This window comes from Dendropsophus ebraccatus, unplaced genomic scaffold (genome assembly GCF_027789765.1).
Source record: "Dendropsophus ebraccatus isolate aDenEbr1 unplaced genomic scaffold, aDenEbr1.pat pat_scaffold_1108_ctg1, whole genome shotgun sequence".
NCBI lineage: Eukaryota > Metazoa > Chordata > Amphibia > Anura > Hylidae > Dendropsophus > Dendropsophus ebraccatus.
Window position 1 is genome coordinate 36,292 of NW_027208525.1, and position 19,585 is coordinate 55,876.

The window sequence follows — 19,585 nt, forward strand, 5'->3', positions numbered from 1 at the left end:
CTCTGTACCCCCCCCCCACCGCTGATCTCTGTATCTGACCTCTGTACCCCCCGCTGATCTCTGTATCTGACCTCTGTATCCCCCGCTGATCTCTGTATATGACCTCTGTACCCCCCCCGCTGTTCTCTGTATCTGACCTCTGTATCCCCCGCTGATCTCTGTATATGACCTCTGTACCCCCCCCCCCCGCTGTTCTCTGTATCTGACCTATGTATCCCCCGCTGATCTCTGTATATGACCTCTGTACCCCCCCCCGCTGTTCTCTGTATCTGACCTATGTATCCCCCGCTGATCTCTGTATATGACCTCTGTACCCCCCGCTGATCTCTGTATCTGACCTCTGTCCCCCCCCCCCCCCCCCGCTGATCTCTGTATCTGACCTATGTATCCCCGCTGATCTCTGTATATGACCTCTGTATCCCCGCTGATCTCTGTATCTGACCTCCGTACCCCCCGCTGATCTCTGTATCTGACCTCCGTACCCCCCGCTGATCTCTGTATATGACCTCCATAACCCCCGCTGATCTTTGTATATGACCTCCGTACCCCCCGCTGATCTCTGTATCTGACCTCCGTATCCCTCGCTGATCTCTGTATCTGACCTCTGTACCTCCCCCCCCGCTGTTCTCTGTATCTGACCTCCGTATCCCCCGCTGATCTCTGTATATGACCTCTGTACCCCCCCGCTGTTCTCTGTATCTGATTCTGACCTATGTATCCTCCGCTGATCTCTGTATATGACCTATGTACCCCCCCCCCCCCCCGCTGATCTCTGTATCTGACCTCTGTACCCCCCGCTCATCTCTGTATCTGACCTCTGTACCCCCCCCGCTGATCTCTGTATATGACCTCTGTACCCCCCCCGCTGATCTCTGTATATGACCTCTGTATCCCTCCGCTGATCTCTGTATCTGACCTCTGTACCCCTCGCTGATCTCTGTATATGACCTCTGTACCCCCCGCTGATCTCTGTATCTGACCTCTGTATCCCTCCGCTGATCTCTGTATCTGACCTATGTATCCCCCGCTGATCTCTGTATATGACCTCTGTACCCCTCGCTGATCTCTGTATATGACCTCTGTACCCCCCGCTGTTCTCTGTATCTGACCTATGTATCCCCCGCTGATCTCTGTATATGACCTATGTACCCCCCGCTGTTCTCTGTATATGACCTCTGTACCCCCCCCCGCTGATCTCTGTATCTGACCTCTGTATCCCCGCTGATCTCTGTATATGACCTCCGTACCCCCCGCTGATCTCTGTATCTGACCTCCGTACCCCCCGCTGATCTCTGTATATGACCTCCGTACCCCCCGCTGATCTCTGTATCTGACCTCTGTACCCCCCGCTGATCTCTGTATCTGACCTCCGTATCCCTCGCTGATCTCTGTATCTGACCTCTGTACCCCCCCCCCCCGCTGATCTCTGTATATGACCTCTGTACCTCCCCCCCCCCCCGCTGTTCTCTGTATCTGACCTCCGTATCCCCTGCTGATCTCTGTATCTGACCTCTGTACCCCCCCGCTGATCTCTGTATCTGACCTATGTATCCCCCGCTGATCTCTGTATATGACCTATGTACCCCCCCCCCCGCTGATCTCTGTACCCCCCGCTCATCTCTGTATCTGACCTCTGTACCCCCGCTGATCTCTGTATCTGACCTCTGTAACCCCCCCCCCCCCGCTGATCTCTGTATATGACCTCTGTACCCCCCCCCCGCTGATCTCTGTATATGACCTCTGTACCCTCCGCTGATCTCTGTATCTGACCTCTGTACCCCCCCCGCTGATCTCTGTATATGACCTCTACATCCCCCCCCCCCCACCGCTGATCTCTGTATATGACCTCTGTACCCCCCGCTGATCTCTGTATATGACCTCTGTACCCCCCCACCGCTGATCTCTGTATCTGACCTGTACATCCCCCGCTCATCTCTGTATCTGACCTCTGTACCCCTCGCTGATCTCTGTATCTGACTTCTGTACCCCTCGCTGATCTCTGTATCTGACCTCTGTACCCCCCGCTGATCTCTGTATCTGACCTCTGTACCCCCCCCGCTGATCTCTGTATCTGACCTCTACATCCCCCGCTCATCTCTGTATCTGACCTCTGTATCCCTCCGCTGATCTCTGTATCTGACCTCTGTACCCCCCGCTGATCTCTGTATCTGACCTCTGTACCCTCCGCTGATCTCTGTATCTGACCTCTGTACCCTCCGCTGATCTCTGTATATGACCTCTGTACCCCCCCCACCGCTGATCTCTGTATATGACCTCTGTACCCCCCCCACCGCTGATCTCTGTATCTGACCTCTGTACCCCCCGCTGATCTCTGTATCTGACCTCTGTACCCCCCGCTGATCTCTGTATATGACCTCTGTACCCTCCGCTGATCTCTGTATCTGACCTCTACATCCCCCCCCCCACCGCTGATCTCTGTATATGACCTCTGTACCCCCCGCTGATCTCTGTATATGACCTCTGTACCCCCCGCTGATCTCTGTATATGACCTCTGTACCCCCCCCACCGCTGATCTCTGTATCTGACCTCTGTATCCCTCCGCTGATCTCTGTATCTGACCTCTACATCCCCCGCTGATCTCTGTATCTGACCTCTGTACCCCCCCCCCACCGCTGATCTCTGTATCTCACCTCTGTACCCCCCCCACCGCTGATCTCTGTATCTGACCTCTGTATCCCTCTGCTGATCTCTGTATCTGACCTCTACATCCCCCGCTGATCTCTGTATCCGACCTCTACATCCCCCGCTGATCTCTGTATCCGACCTCTACATCCCCCGCTGATCTCTGTATCTCACCTCTGTACCCCCCCCCCCCACCGCTGATCTCTGTATCTGACCTCTGTACCCTCCGCTGATCTCTGTATCTGACCTCTGTACCCTCCGCTGATCTCTGTATATGACCTCTGTACCCCCCCCCACCGCTGATCTCTGTATCTGACCTCTGTACCCCCCGCTGATCTCTGTACCCCCCGCTGATCTCTGTATATGACCTCTGTACCCCCCCCACCGCTGATCTCTGTATCTGACCTCTGTATCCCTCCGCTGATCTCTGTATCTGACCTCTACATCCCCCGCTGATCTCTGTATCTCACCTCTGTACCCCCCCCCCACCGCTGATCTCTGTATCTCACCTCTGTACCCCCCCCCCACCGCTGATCTCTGTATCTCACCTCTGTACCCCCCCACCGCTGATCTCTGTATCTGACCTCTGTATCCCTCTGCTGATCTCTGTATCTGACCTCTACATCCCCCGCTGATCTCTGTATCCGACCTCTACATCCCCCGCTGATCTCTGTATCCGACCTCTACATCCCCCGCTGATCTCTGTATCTCACCTCTGTACCCCCCCCACCGCTGATCTCTGTATCTCACCTCTGTACCCCCCCCCCACCGCTGATCTCTGTATCTCACCTCTGTACCCCCCCACCGCTGATCTCTGTATCTCACCTCTGCATCCCCCGCTGATCTCGGTATCTGACCTCTGTATCTCCCGCTGATCTCGGTATCTGGCTCCGATGTCTCTGTAATACAGCGGCGGGTGCGGAGGGTGACTTACGTCCATGTGGTGGATATAGATGCAGCGACGTCCTCTTCATCACATTGTTTCATATTTTACTGTTTTTGTTTTTCCTTCTTTGCCGATAAAGATGAGAATGAATGTCGCACAAAACCCGGAATCTGTGAGAACGGCCGCTGTGTCAATTCCATCGGAAGTTATCGGTGCGACTGTAACGAGGGATTCCAGCCGTCACTTCCAGGGACTGAATGCCTTGGTGAGACGACCCCCCCATCCTATAAGATATCCACACACATATATATATATATATATTATATATATATACACACACAGTATATAATAATAAGAGTCCGTCTATACGGGACCGACCCCAGGTGCATCACGTCTGATATACTGATGCAATAACTCCCGATAGGATTTGTACTGTCTGTTCCTCCGTCGTCTTTTCTGTATTTCGCCATCACGGTGACGGTCTCCTGGACGTTGCATACTGTGTTAATGAACGTTCTCTTCCCTCTGTCCTCAGATACCCGCCAGGCCTTCTGCTTCTCCGAAGTTCTACAAACAATGTGTCAGATGTCGTCCAGCAGTCGCAATCATGTCACTAAATCTGAATGTTGCTGTAATGGAGGTCGAGGCTGGGGAAACCAGTGTGAGCTCTGCCCTCTGCCGGGCACCGCTCACTATAAGAAGCTTTGCCCCCACGGCCCCGGATACACAACAGATGGGAAAGGTAAGTTCATTTATGTACATAGAATCAATCCCTTCTTCAGAAAGAGTCCAAGGGAAATAACTGCAGACCGAGTCCAAGGGAAATAACTGCAGACCGAGTCCAAGGGAAATAACTGCAGACCGAGTCCAAGGGAAATAACTGCAGACCGAGTCCAAGGGAAATAACTGCAGACCGAGTCCAAGGGAAATAACTGCAGACCGAGTCCAAGGGAAATAACTGCAGACCGATACTGTAACGGGTGATGACTTATACTGTAACGGGTGATGACAGATTATACTGAGTGTCGCATTATACTGATTTGCATCGACCAGTTAGGAAAATCAGAGATAAATATAGTTTGCATAATAATTTATACTTTATAATTTGGAAGGTGGTGTATATAGTATTTAGGAGTGTATATAGTATATAGGAGTGTATATAGTATTTAGGAGTGTATATAGTATATAGGAGTGTATATATAGTATATAGGAGTATATATAGTATATAGGAGTGTATACAGTATATAGGAGTGTATATAGTATATAGGAGTGTATATAGTATATAGGAATGTATATAGTATATAGTATATAGGAGTGTATATAGTACATAGGAGTGTATATAGTATATAGGAGTGTATATAGGAGTGTATATAGTATATAGTACATAGGAGTGTATATAGTATATAGGAGTGTATATAGTATATAGGAGTGTATATAGTATATAGGAGTGTATATAGTAGGAGTGTATATAGTACATAGGAGTGTATATAGTATATAGGAGTGTATATAGTATATAGTATATAGGAGTGTATATAGTATATAGGAGTGTATATAGTATATAGGAGTGTATATAGGAGTATATAGTATACACGGTCAGCACAGTCACTACTAGGAGAGTCTGCCATAGATTTGTTTTGTTCCCCGGATTTGTTTCCTTTTTCTTTCGGATTCTTTGTTACATTTCATTTAGTTAATAATCAATAATGAAAATATGCAAAGTTCTCTGAAATGACCTCTGACCCCGTGCACTGCTGCCTGGAGGTCGTCTGTTCATATACTTTTATCTATTCCTACAGATATTGATGAGTGCAAAGTGATGCCGAACTTGTGTCGCAACGGCCAGTGTGTCAACAACATTGGTTCTTTCAGATGCTTTTGTAATTTCGGCTACACGACTGATATCGGGGGCACGTCCTGTGTGGGTGAGAGATGATACCTTCTACAGGCATATTCTGCACTACCCCTCCCCCTGTGTCACCCCTCCCCCTGTGTCACCCCTCCCCCCGGTTTTACCCTTCCCTCTGCATTACCCCCCCCCCCCCCGGACTATCGCTCCACCCTGAAGGGGCGAATCTGCACCTCCTCCCTGGCGTACGCTGTGTAAATTCCCCCCATAGTGTACAAATAGTTTCAACCACACTTAAAGGGAATATGTCGCCTTTTACGGAGATTCTAAGACTCTTTTATTCTAATCTGTTTCTATTTTCCAACTGTAATTTTATTTATTTCACTTTCTGTACATTGTTATGGGGGCGGCCATCTTGCCTGTACTGTTCTTAACAGCATTTAGTGACATGCTTTACAACAAGAATCATGGACATAGAGGACAATAGACAGACTCTGTCCCCTTGAGATGAATGTGAAACATTACTGAGTGCGCCCTGTGACCTGTGATTCCATAGGGAGCTGCTTTTGTCTCCTCTATCTGCTGTTGTCACATAACGCTGCAATGCTGTACAGATCACTTTACTGCAGCCTCCTCTTATCACCACAGACACAACAGGAAGTCTCAGCTTAGTTTTATCCCCAGTGGTGAGAATGAGAACTGCAGGATATCAGGATTATTTTATAATATAGATAGAAAATGGAAAAAAAATCTTACAAAATCTGTTTAACATAAAAACTTTTTTTTATACAATCAGTCATTTTCTGAGGACACTGCCCCTTTAAGATGTTATCTCTTAGTATATCTTTTCCGTTTTCTCTAGATCTGGACGAGTGCTCACAGTCCCCCAAACCCTGTAACTTCATCTGTAGGAACACGGAGGGCAGCTACCAGTGCTCCTGCCCCCGGGGATACCTTCTGCAAGAGGATGGAAGGACGTGTACAGGTTAGAAAGATGCAGCTGTCACCGGGGCTAGTGGTGAGAACGGACGGGGACGTCTGCCAGGGTTTAGTGATGTCACACATGACCTCATCATGTGAAAAGCCCCCGCAGGTTCCCCACGTCAGGCTCTATGTAAGGGGCAGAGACGTGGTGGCATCCATGCTGCTCATATCTGACAGTATCCTCAGGATGCCCCGACCTGTCCGTATCCTCAGGATGCCCCGACCTGTCCGTATCCTCAGGATGCCCCGACCTGTCCGTATCCTCAGGATGCCCCGACCTGTCCGTATCCTCAGGATGCCCCGACCTGTCCGTATCCTCAGGATGCCCCGACCTGTCCGTATCCTCAGGATGCCCCGACCTGTCCGTATCCTCAGGATGCCCCGACCTGTCCGTATCCTCAGGATGCCCCGACCTGTCCGTATCCTCAGGATGCCCCGACCTGTCCGTATCCTCAGGATGCCCCGACCTGTCCGTATCCTCAGGATGCCCCGACCTGTCCGTATCCTCAGGATGCCCCGACCTGTCCGTATCCTCAGGATGCCCCGACCTGTCCGTATCCTCAGGATGCCCCGACCTGTCCGTATCCTCAGGATGCCCCGACCTGTCCGTATCCTCAGGATGCCCCGACCTGTCCGTATCCTCAGGATGCCCCGACCTGTCCGTATCCTCAGGATGCCCCGACCTGTCCGTATCCTCAGGATGCCCCGACCTGTCCGTATCCTCAGGATGCCCCGACCTGTCCGTATCCTCAGGATGCCCCGACCTGTCCGTATCCTCAGGATGCCCCGACCTGTCCGTATCCTCAGGATGCCCCGACCTGTCCGTATCCTCAGGGTGCCCCGACCTGTCCGTATCCTCAGGATGCCCCGACCTGTCCGTATCCTCAGGATGCCCCGACCTGTCCGTATCCTCAGGATGCCCCGACCTGTCCGTATCCTCAGGATGCTCTGACTTAGCTATGTTCGCAGCTGTCATGGTCAGATCGGTGCTGGGGATGCGGCCGGAAACAGATGGCCATCAGACACTATCAGTTTGGGATATTAGACCTGTGGAAGGTGAATCCTGCTATTATACGTAGGATGTTCCATAATGGACCATATGATATTATGGCCTGTTCTATATTATAGAGAATAGAATCTGCTGCTATATACACTGGTACACAATCTGCCTCCATCTCTATAGTATATGATGCTTATGACCCTAGAGGATTCTGAGAAGAGTGGAGCTTCGGATCAGCATCTCTGTGATCAGTCGCTTCCTTGGCTCCTGCTCCAACATCTCTAGTTCCATTTGTTCAAGAGTAAATCTGAAGGAAATGCTTTGTGCCGAGGTGTAACAGTAGAAGATCTGTAACACGTCCTGGTGCCCCCGACTAATAACCGCGACATCTTTGTTTCTTCTAGATCTCGATGAATGTCAAACCAAGCAGCACAACTGCCAGTTCCTTTGTGTCAACAACATTGGAAGTTTCAGCTGTAAATGTCCTCCGGGCTTCACCCAACATCACACGGCGTGTATCGGTGAGAACAGTGACCATCTGGGCAAGAGCACAGCCGTCTTCTATCCCACCATCACAGAGACCTTCTCATTGTATACCTCCATGGCCGTCTCCTATCCCACCATCACAGAGACCTTCTCATTGTATACCTCCATGGCCGTATTCTATCCCACCATCACAGAGACCTTCTCATTGTATACCTCCATGGCCGTCTTCTATCCCACCATCACAGAGACCTTCTCATTGTATACCTCCATGGCCGTCTCCTATCCCACCATCACAGGAACCTTCTCATTATATACCTCCATGGCCGTCTTCTATCCCACCATCACAGAGACCTTCTCATTATATACCTCCATGGCCGTTTCCTATCCCACCATCACAGGAACCTTCTCATTATATACCTCCATGGCCGTCTCCTATCCCACCATCACAGGGACCTTCTCATTGTATACCTCCATGGCCGTCCTCTATCCCACCATCACAGAGACCTTCTCATTGTATACCTCCATGGCCGTCTTCTATCCCACCATCACAGAGACCTTCTCATTATATCATAAACCTCCATGGCCGTATTCTATCCCACCATCACAGGGACCTTCTCATTGTATACCTCCATGGCCGTATTCTATCCCACCATCACAGAGACCTTCTCATTGTATACCTCCATGGCCATCCTCTATCCCACCATCACAGGAACCTTCTCATTGTATACCTCCATGGCCGTCTCCTATCCCACCATCACAGAGACCTTCTCATTATATACCTCCATGGCCGTCCTCTATCCCACCATCACAGAGACCTTCTCATTGTATACCTCCATGGCCGTCTCCTATCCCACCATCACAGGAACCTCCTCATTAAATACCTCCATGGCCGTCTCCTATCCCACCATCACAGGGACCTTCTCATTATATCATATACCTCCATGGCCGTCTCCTATCCCACCATCACAGGGACCTTCTCATTATATCATATACCTCCATGGCCGTATTCTATCCCACCATCACAGGGACCTTCTCATTATATCATATACCTCCATGGCCTTCTTCTATCCCACCATCACAGAGACCTTCTCATTATATCATATACCTCCATGGCCGTATTCTATCCCACCATCACAGGGACCTTCTCATTGTATACCTCCATGGCCGTATTCTATCCCACTATCACAGGGACCTTCTCATTGTATACCTCCATGGCCATCTTCTATCCCTCCATCACAGGGACCTTCTCATTATATCATACACCTCCATGGCCTTCTTCTATCCCACCATCACAGAGACCTTCTCATTGTATACCTCCATGGCCTTCTTCTATCCCACCATCAAAGAGACCTTCTCATTATAATCATATACCTCCATGGCCGTATTCTATCCCACCATCACAGGGACCTTCTCATTATATCATATACCTCCATGGCCGTATTCTATCCCACCATCACAGAGACCTTCTCATTGCATACCTCCATGGCCGTATTCTATCCCACCATCACAGAGACCTTCTCATTGTATACCTCCATGGCCTTCTTCTATCCCACCATCACAGAGACCTTCTCATTGTATACCTCCATGGCCATCCTCTATCCCACCATCACAGAGACCTTCTAATTATATCATATACCTCCATGGCCGTATTCTATCCCACCATCACAGAGACCTTCTCATTGTATACCTCCATGGCCGTCTTCTATCCCACCATCACAGAGACCTTCTCATTATATACCTCCATGGCCGTCTCCTATCCCACCATCACAGGAACCTTCTCATTATATACCTCCATGGCCGTCTCCTATCCCACCATCACAGGGACCTTCTCATTGTATACCTCCATGGCCGTATTCTATCCCACCATCACAGGAACCTTCTCATTATATACCTCCATGGCCTTCTTCTATCCCACCATCACAGAGACCTTCTAATTATATCATATACCTCCATGGCCGTATTCTATCCCACCATCACAGAGACCTTCTCATTATATACCTCCATGGCCGTATTCTATCCCACCATCACAGAGACCTTCTCATTATATACCTCCATGGCCGTCTTCTATCCCACCATCACAGAGACCTTCTCATTATATCATAAACCTCCATGGCCGTATTCTATCCCACCATCACAGAGACCTTCTCATTGTATACCTCCATGGTCGTCTCCTATCCCACCATCACAGGGACCTTCTCATTATATCATATACCTCCATGGCCGTCCTCTATCCCACCATCACAGAGACCTTCTCATTGTATACCTCCATGGCCGTCTTCTATCCCACCATCACAGAGACCTTCTCATTATATCATAAACCTCCATGGCCGTATTCTATCCCACCATCACAGGGACCTTCTCATTGTATACCTCCATGGCCGTATTCTATCCCACCATCACAGAGACCTTCTCATTGTATACCTCCATGGCCGTATTCTATCCCACCATCACAGAGACCTTCTCATTGTATACCTCCATGGCCATCCTCTATCCCACCATCACAGGAACCTTCTCATTGTATACCTCCATGGCCGTCTCCTATCCCACCATCACAGAGACCTTCTCATTATATCATATACCTCCATGGCCGTATTCTATCCCACCATCACAGAGACCTTCTCATTATATCATATACCTCCATGGCCGTATTCTATCCCACCATCACAGAGACCTTCTCATTATAAACCTCCTTGGCCGTCCTCTATCCCACCATCACAGAGACCTTCTCATTATATCATTTACCTCCATGGCCGTATTCTATCCCACCATCACAGGGACCTTCTCATTGTATACCTCCATGGCCGTCTCCTATCCCACCATCACAGAGACCTTCTCATTATATCATATACCTCCATGGCCGTATTCTATCCCACCATCACAGAGACCTTCTCATTATATCATATACCTCCATGGCCGTATTCTATCCCACCATCACAGAGACTTTCTCATTATAAACCTCCTTGGCCGTCCTCTATCCCACCATCACAGAGACCTTTTCATTATATCATTTACCTCCATGGCCGTATTCTATCCCACCATCACAGGGACCTTCTCATTGTATACCTCCATGGCCGTATTCTATCCCACCATCACAGAGACCTTCTCATTGTATACCTCCACGGCCGTATTCTATCCCACTATCACAGGGACCTTCTCATTGTATACCTCCATGGCCGTATTCTATCCCACCATCACAGGGACCTTCTCATTATATCATATACCTCCATGGCCGTATTCTATCCCACCATCACAGGGACCTTCTCATTATATCATTTACCTCCATGGCCATCCTCTATCCCACCATCACAGGGACCTTCTCATTATATCATATACCTCCATGGCCGTATTCTATCCCACCATCACAGGGACCTTCTCATTATATCATATACCTCCATGGCCGTCTTCTATCCCACCATCACAGAGACCTTCTCATTATATACCTCCATGGCCGTCCTCTATCCCACCATCACAGGGACCTTCTCATTGTATACCTCCATGGCCGTCTTCTATCCCACCATCACAGAGACCTTCTCATTATATCATATACCTCCATGGCCGTATTCTATCCCACCATCACAGGGACCTTCCCATTATATCATATACCTCCATGGCCTTCTTCTATCCCACCATCACAGAGACCTTCTCATTGTATACCTCCATGGCCGTATTCTATCCCACCATCACAGAGACCTTCTAATTATATCATATACCTCCATGGCCGTATTCTATCCCACCATCACAGAGACCTTCTAATTATATCATATACCTCCATGGCCGTATTCTATCCCACCATCACAGGGACCTTCTCATTGTATACCTCCATGGCCGTATTCTATCCCACCATCACAGGGACCTTCTCATTGTATACCTCCATGGCCGTCCTCTATCCCACCATCACAGAGACCTTCTCATTGTATCATATACCTCCATGGCCGTCTCCTATCCCACCATCACAGAGACCTTCTCATTGTATACCTCCATGGCCGTATTCTATCCCACCATCACAGAGACCTTCTCATTATATACCTCCATGGCCGTATTCTATCCCACCATCACAGGAACCTTCTCATCGTATACCTCCATGGCCGTCTTCTATCCCACCATCACAGGGACCTTCTCATTGTATACCTCCATGGCCGTATTCTATCCCACCATCACAGGGACCTTCTCATTATATCATATACCTCCATGGCCGTCTCCTATCCCACCATCACAGAGACCTTCTCATTGTATACCTCCATGGCCGTATTCTATCCCACCATCACAGGGACCTTCTCATTGTATACCTCCATGGCCGTATTCTATCCCACCATCACAGGGACCTTCTCATTGTATACCTCCATGGCCGTCTGGTTTACGTTTTGGACGCCCCTCCCGACTGATCCCAAATCCATGAAGTTTAGTCATAACCATAGCTGGAAGTGTTGGTCAGGGGGGCTTACAGTTAAAGGGACATTTGCAGAACCCTAAGGCCCGCGAGTCACCTGATGGTGACGGCTCAGTGGGCCCAGTGTACTGCAGGGACCGGGCCCCCTGATGCGTCGGGCCCCATAGAGTTTCTGAATCCATTTGGCTAGGGGCAGATACCAGACCGGTTCACTGGTTTGGTTGAATCCGCACCGTTACCATAACACTGTGTAACACTGAGCAAGTAAGGACGAAGCGCCCAGTAAAATGACTCGCCCCAACTGAGTAGCGTCCTCTGCAGAGAGAGAACCTCTGTATACTGGAATCCCTAATAGAGAGACCCCCAGAAACCTGACCCCATACAGTCCTAAACCACCATCCCCGCACCCTCAGTCACCTGCAGAGCCTCGGCTATGGTGGTGCGCTGCATGCCGGTAACTTTCCGGTGCTCCGGCCCTGAGTCGTGTATGATGGTTGGGGCTACTCGTCCTTCATGTATTCCAGTGTTTGGTTCCCAATATGTTTTACAGATAACAATGAATGTGGTTTACAATCCAACCTGTGTGGCCCTAAAGGGGTCTGCCAGAACACCCCCGGCAGCTTCACCTGTGACTGCCACAGAGGATTCTCCCTGGACTCCACCGGCCTCAATTGTGACGGTAAATATTACTGGGGGAGTCGCATGTTTATTCCTTCTATTCCCACAGACACCTACAGACACCTACAAACACCCACAGACACATACAGACACATACAAACAAACACCTACAGACACCTACAAACACCCACAGACACCTACAGACACCTACAGACACCTACAGACACCTACAGACACCTACAAACACCTATAGACACCCACAGACACCTACAGACACCCACAGACACCTACAGACACCTACAAACACCTATAGACACCCACAGACACCTACAGACACCTACAGACACATACAAACACATACAAACACATACAAACACATACACAAACACATACAAACACATACAAACACATACAAACACCTACAGACACCTATAGACAGACACCTACAGACACCTACAAACACCCACAGACACATACAGACACATACAAACACCTACAAACACCTTAAGACACCTACAGACACCTATAGACAGACACCTATAGACAGACATCTACAAACACCCACAGACACATACAGACACATGCAAACAACTATAGACACCCACAGACACCTACAGACAGACACCTACGGACACATACAAACACCTATAGACACCTACAAAAACCTACAGACACCTACAAACACCCACAGACACATACAAACACCTATAAACTCCTATAAACACCTACAGACACCTATGCAAGAACTGGACAACATGGTGGGAAATCCCAAGAGACCTACATCACCCAAAGCCAGAGACGAAGCCAAGTGCAGTATAAGGACCGAGCCCCTGTATCCTGGCTCTACCACAAGACATTGATAGAACCCTATAGATCCCCTATATACCCCACCAATATATATCCCCTATATACCCCACTAATATAGATCCCCTATATACCCCACTAATATATATCCCCTATATACCCCACTAATATATATCCCCTATATACCCCACTGGTATATATCCTCTATATACTCCACCAATATATCTATATCATAAAAATCAAAGTCTGTCTGTCTGTCTGTCCTTCTGTCTGTCTGTCTGTCCGTCTGTCCTCTATAGACTTCCAAACGCCTGAACCGTTTGACCCCAAATTTGGCCCACAGATACATTGGGTGTCCGGGAAGGTTATTGCAAAGGTCCCGTCCCCGCCAGATGTACAGGAGGGGAGGGGGATGGGGAAGAGCGGTGCCCCATAGAGATGAATGCTTTCACAGGGAGCTGGAATGTGAATTGTTGCTAGGGAAGCTGCCTCACAACATCCACAGAAATAACTGGTAGACCCCCTACTCCATCTATACAGTACATGTATACAGGACCCCCTACTCCATCTATACAGTACAGGTATATACAGGACCCCCTACTCCATCTATACAGTACATGTATACAGGACCCCCTACTCCATCTATACAGTACATGTATACAGGACCCCCTACTCCATCTATAAAGTACATGTATACAGGACCCCCTACTCCATCTATACAGTACATGTATACAGGACCCCCTACTCCATCTATACAGTACATGTATACAGGACCCCCTACTCCATCTATACAGTACATTTATATACAGGACCCCCTACTCCATCTATACAGTACATGTATACAGGACCCCCTACTCCATCTATACAGTACATGTATATACAGGACCCCCTACTCCATCTATACAGTACATGTATATACAGGACCCCCTACTCCATCTATACAGTACATGTATATACAGGACCCCCTACTCCATCTATACAGTACATGTATATACAGGACCCCCTACTCCATCTTTACAGTACATGTATATACAGGACCCCCTACTCCATCTATACAGTACATGTATATACAGGACCCCCTACTCCATCTATACAGTACATGTATACAGGACCTCCTACTCTATCTATACAGGTATACAGGGCAGAATTACCAGCTGCTGCTGCCCTAAGCACTAAACCTGAAGACGCCCCATCCTCACTCACCAATTAGCATCAGGATAGGTAGGTAATAGCTCCAGACGTCACATTTAACACCGCCACACCAGACCTGACCAATACTGCCATACTGTGACTGGATAACACCACTATACCAGACCTGACCAATACCGCCTTACTGTAACTGGATAACACCGCCACACTAGACCTGACCAATACCTCTATACTGTGACTGGATAACACCGCTATACCAGACCTGACCAATACTGCCATACCCCCCTCGAAAAGACACCAGATTATCTGAACGGTAGGGTACTGCCCCTCTGCAAGGTGCCCCACTAATATATATATCCTCTATATACCCCACCAATATATATATCCCCTATATACCGCACTAATATAGATCCCCTATATACCCCATTAATATATATCCCCTATATACCCCACTAATATATATCCCCTATATACACCCCACTAATATATTTATTTATATATATACTAGAAAATGTACCCGGCGCTGCCCGGGTATAAAGTGTCAGTGTGTTAATTAGATTTGTTCTAAGGTGCCCAGGTGTTTAAGGGGAAATCGCCATTAGCCCTATATGCCCCTATATACCCGACAGTTCTGCACTGTTTATGTAAATTGTAGCTTATACACATTAGAAATAAACTAAAAACTTCAAACATCCGTCCTGTATACCTGTAGTGTATAGTTGAGGGGGTCCTGTATACCTGTAGTGTGTAGTTGGTGGGGGTGCTGTATTCCTGTAGTATATAGTGGGTGGAGGTCCTGCATACCTGTAGTGTATAGTTTTGGGGTCCTGTATACCTGTAGTATATAGTCGGTGGAGGTCCTGTATACCTGTAGTGTATAGTTTGGGGTCCTGTATACCTGTAGTATATAGCTGGTGGAGGTCCCGTGCCCCTGTAGTGTATAGTTTTGGGGTCCTGTATACCTGTAGTGTCTGGGGTCCTGTATACCTGTAGTGTCCTGTATACCTGCAGGGTCGTATTTACCATTAGGCACTTGTGGTCTGCCTAGGGCAGCACCTTGCATGGGGGCAGCACCAGGGAGCAGGGTGAAGAAAACAACTTTTTAATTTTTTTTATTTTTCTAGTCTTCCACCTCCTGTTCAGACTTGCCAGAAAATCTAGTGTTTTTTTGAAGGGGGGTATGGCGGTGTTATCCAGTCACAGTATGGCGGTATTGGCCAGGTCTGGAATGGCGGTGTTATCCAGTCACAGTATGGCGGTATTGGTCAGGCCTTGTATGGAAGTGTTTTCCAGTCACAGTGTGGCCGTACTGGTCAGGTCTGGTATGGCAGTGTTTTCCAGTCACAGTGTGGCGGTATTGGTCAGGTCTGGTATGGTGGTGTTATCCAGTTACAGTATGGCGGTATTGGTCAGGTCTGGTATGGCGGTGTTATCCAGTCACAGTGTGGTGGTATTGGTCAGGTCTGGTATGGAGGTGTTATCCAGTCACAGTAAGGCGGTATTGGTCAGGTCTGGTGTGGCGTTGTTAAGTGTAACGTCTGGAGCTATTACCTACCAATCTATAATGATGCTAATTGGTGAGTGAAGATGGGGCGTCCTCAGGTTTAGTGCTTAGGGCAGCAGCAGCTGGTAATATTGCCCTGTATGCATGTACTGTATAGATGGAGTAGGGGGCCCTGTATATACATGTACTGTATAGATGGAGTAGGGGGCCCTGTATATACATGTACTGTATAGATGGAGTAGGGGGCCCTGCATACATGTACTGTATAGATGGAGTAGGGGGTCCTGTATAGATGGAGTAGGGGGCCCTGTATACATGTACTGTATAGATGGAGTAGGGGGTCCTGTATAGATGGAGTAGGGGGTCCTGTATACCTGTACTGTATAGATGGAGTTGGGGGTTCTGTATACATGTACTGTATAGATGGAGTAGGGGGTCCTGTATACCTGTACTGTATAGATGGAGTAGGGGGGGCCTGTATACATGTACTGTATAGATGGAGTAGAGGGTCCTTTATACATGTACTGTATAGATGGAGTAGGGGGCCCTGTATACATGTACTGTATAGATGGAGTAGGGGGTCTACCAGTTATTTCTGTGGATGTTGTGAGGCAGCTTCCCTAGCAACCACAGCTCCCTGTGAAAATGAAAGTAGTAATCCTATTGGTTGCTAAGGCTTCCAACTGCCATTTACTGTTGGGCAGAGCTGCAGCTTATTATGTCACCTGTGTGTGCAGTGTGGAGATTTTCCCATTCATCTCTATTGGGCGCTCTTTCCCCTCCCCTCCCCCTCCTGTACATCTGGCGGGGACGGGACCTTGGCAATAACCTTCCCGGGCACCCAATGTATCTGTGGGCCAATTTCGGGGTCAAACGGTTCAGGCGTTTGGAAGTCTATACGTGACAGACAGACAGACAGAAAGACTTTCATTTTTATGATATAGATATATATATCCTATATACCCCACTAATATATATCCCCTATATACCCCACTAATATAGATGCCCTATAAACCCCACTAATATAGATGCCCTATATACCCCACTAATATAAATCCCCTATATACCCCACTAATATAGATCCCCTATATACGCCCATAATATATATCCCCTATATACCTCACTAATATGCAGCTGACCGTGTCATTCTGTAACATTTTTGCAGATATTGATGAGTGTGATGGAAGCCATAGATGCCAGCATGGATGCCAGAATATAGCCGGCGGCTATCGCTGTAGCTGTCCCCAGGGCTTCGTCCAGCATTACCAATGGAACCAGTGTGTGGGTAAGTTTCCCTTGTACGGATTCCCTGCCTGTAAAGTTATTCCATCCGGAGGCGACTGAGAATTATTACACTGCGCCCCCTCTATGACACTACCAGGGGGCGGGGGGGGGGGGGGTTACGCCATGTTGTCTGATCCTGCCGACCCAGGACCACGGACTCTGCCCCAAGTCAAGCAATAAGTTGTGGAAACTAGGATTGGAGGAATTGGTGGGATTGGTAGGATTGGTGGAATCGGTGGGATTGGTGGGATTGGTAGGATTGGTGGAATCGGTGGGATTGGTAGGATTGGTGGAATCGGTAGGATTGGTGGGATTGGTGGGATTGGTAGGATTGGTAGGATTGGTGGAATCGGTGGGATTGGTAGGATTGGTGGAATCGGTGGGATTGGTAGGATTGGTGGAATCGGTAGGATTGGTAGGATTGGTGGGATTGGTAGGATTGGTGGAATCGGTGGATTTAGTGTTGCTGGATATTTATCGGTCAGTAAATGTTTCTGGAATATTCTCTCCCCCAGATGAGAATGAATGTGCCGCCCCCGGTACCTGCGGCTCGGCTTCGTGCTACAATACACTCGGCAGCTACAAATGTGCTTGTCCCCCAGGATTCTCGTTCCATCAGTTTTCAGCTTCCTGTCATGATGTAGATGAGTGCACCTCAAGCAACCCCTGTAATTATGGCTGCTCCAATACGGATGGCGGCTATCTGTGCGGATGTCCTCCCGGATACTACAGAGTTGGGCAGGGGTGAGTTGTTACTCATAATATTACCAGGTTAGAGTGTAGATGGGGGGGGGGGGCTGGAGGGTGATGGGGAGGGTGTAGGTGGGGGTAGATATAGGGCGATGGGGGGTTGTAGTTGTGGGTGGGGGGTGATGGGGGGTAGGCAGGGGCGCCGCAATCATGAGGCGACCTGAATCGTCTGCCTCAGGCGGCGCCACTAGCTGTCACCATGGGGGCGGCATTCAGTGGCAGATTATAATATGAGCGGTTTGGCGGCCGCCCACATTATAATCCGCCACTGACTGTACCATGTACCGGAGTCCCCTTGCCCCCGGGCAGTATCTGTAATTAGATGCTGTGAGCGGGGGAGACTGTATTCATAAGCGCCGCGCTGTAATGAATCAGCCGCGCGGTGCTGTTACTACAGCGCGGCGCTTATGAATACAGTCTCCCCCGCTCCCAGCATCTCATTACAGATACTTCCCGGGGGCGGGGGGGCTCCAGTACATGCATTCCACGTCCGTGATCCGTCAGGATCACGGAACGTGGGAATGCAGCCTTAGTCCCCCGGCTGATGTGCGGCTGCCGGAGGTGTCCCATCCTGTCCCCGGCAGCACGCGCATCAGAGAGCTCCCCGTGCGCCGGAAGTCACAGCCACAGGCACACGGGGAGATCTGTGATGCGCGCGCTGCCGGGGACAGGACGGGACACCCCGGGCAGCCGCACATCAGCCGGGACCAGACTAGAGAGGCTCGACGGGGGAACGGAGGGCAGGTGAGTTGTGTGCTGTTTTTGTTTTATCTGCTGTGCAGGGGGGGGGGGGGGGGAGGGGGGGGGGGGACCATCTATAAGGTAGGGGGGGAAGAGGGGGACGCATCTATAAGGGAGGGGGGAAAAGAGGGGGACCATCTATAAGGGAGGGGGGGAAAGAGGGGGACCGATCTATAAGGGAGGGGGGAAAGAGGGGGAACGATCTATAAGTGGGAAACCATCTATAAGGGAGGGGGAGAGGGAAAGAGGGGGACTATCTATAGGGGGGGAAGGGGACCATCTATAAGGGAGGGGGGAAAGAGGGGGACCATCTATAAGGGAGGGGGGAAAGAGGGGGACGATCTATAAGGGAGGGGGGAAAGAGGGGGGACGATCTATAATGGGAAGGGGGGAAAGAGGGGGACGATCTATAAGGGAGGGGGGAAGAGGGGGACGATCTATAAGGGAGGGGGGAAAGAGGGGGACGATCTATAAGGGGGGGGGACCATCTATAAGGGAGGGG

General features: G+C 49.3%; 1 protein-coding gene across 1 annotated transcript in view; it reads left to right on the top strand.

Moving 5' to 3' along the window:
- The window catches only part of LOC138774789 (fibrillin-2-like), a gene marked incomplete at its 5' end in the record, with an annotated part of 54,627 nt that extends 36,287 nt beyond the window's left edge, over positions 1 to 18,340 (top strand). Inside the window, 8 exons of the mRNA XM_069955702.1 lie at positions 3,670 to 3,795; positions 4,066 to 4,272; positions 5,327 to 5,452; positions 6,239 to 6,361; positions 7,765 to 7,881; positions 12,784 to 12,912; positions 17,474 to 17,593; positions 18,108 to 18,340. Coding sequence (XP_069811803.1) covers positions 3,670 to 3,795; positions 4,066 to 4,272; positions 5,327 to 5,452; positions 6,239 to 6,361; positions 7,765 to 7,881; positions 12,784 to 12,912; positions 17,474 to 17,593; positions 18,108 to 18,340 — 1,181 coding nt within the window. The remainder of the gene's footprint in view (positions 1 to 3,669; positions 3,796 to 4,065; positions 4,273 to 5,326; positions 5,453 to 6,238; positions 6,362 to 7,764; positions 7,882 to 12,783; positions 12,913 to 17,473; positions 17,594 to 18,107) is intronic.
- Between the last annotated feature and the right edge of the window lie 1,245 nt (positions 18,341 to 19,585).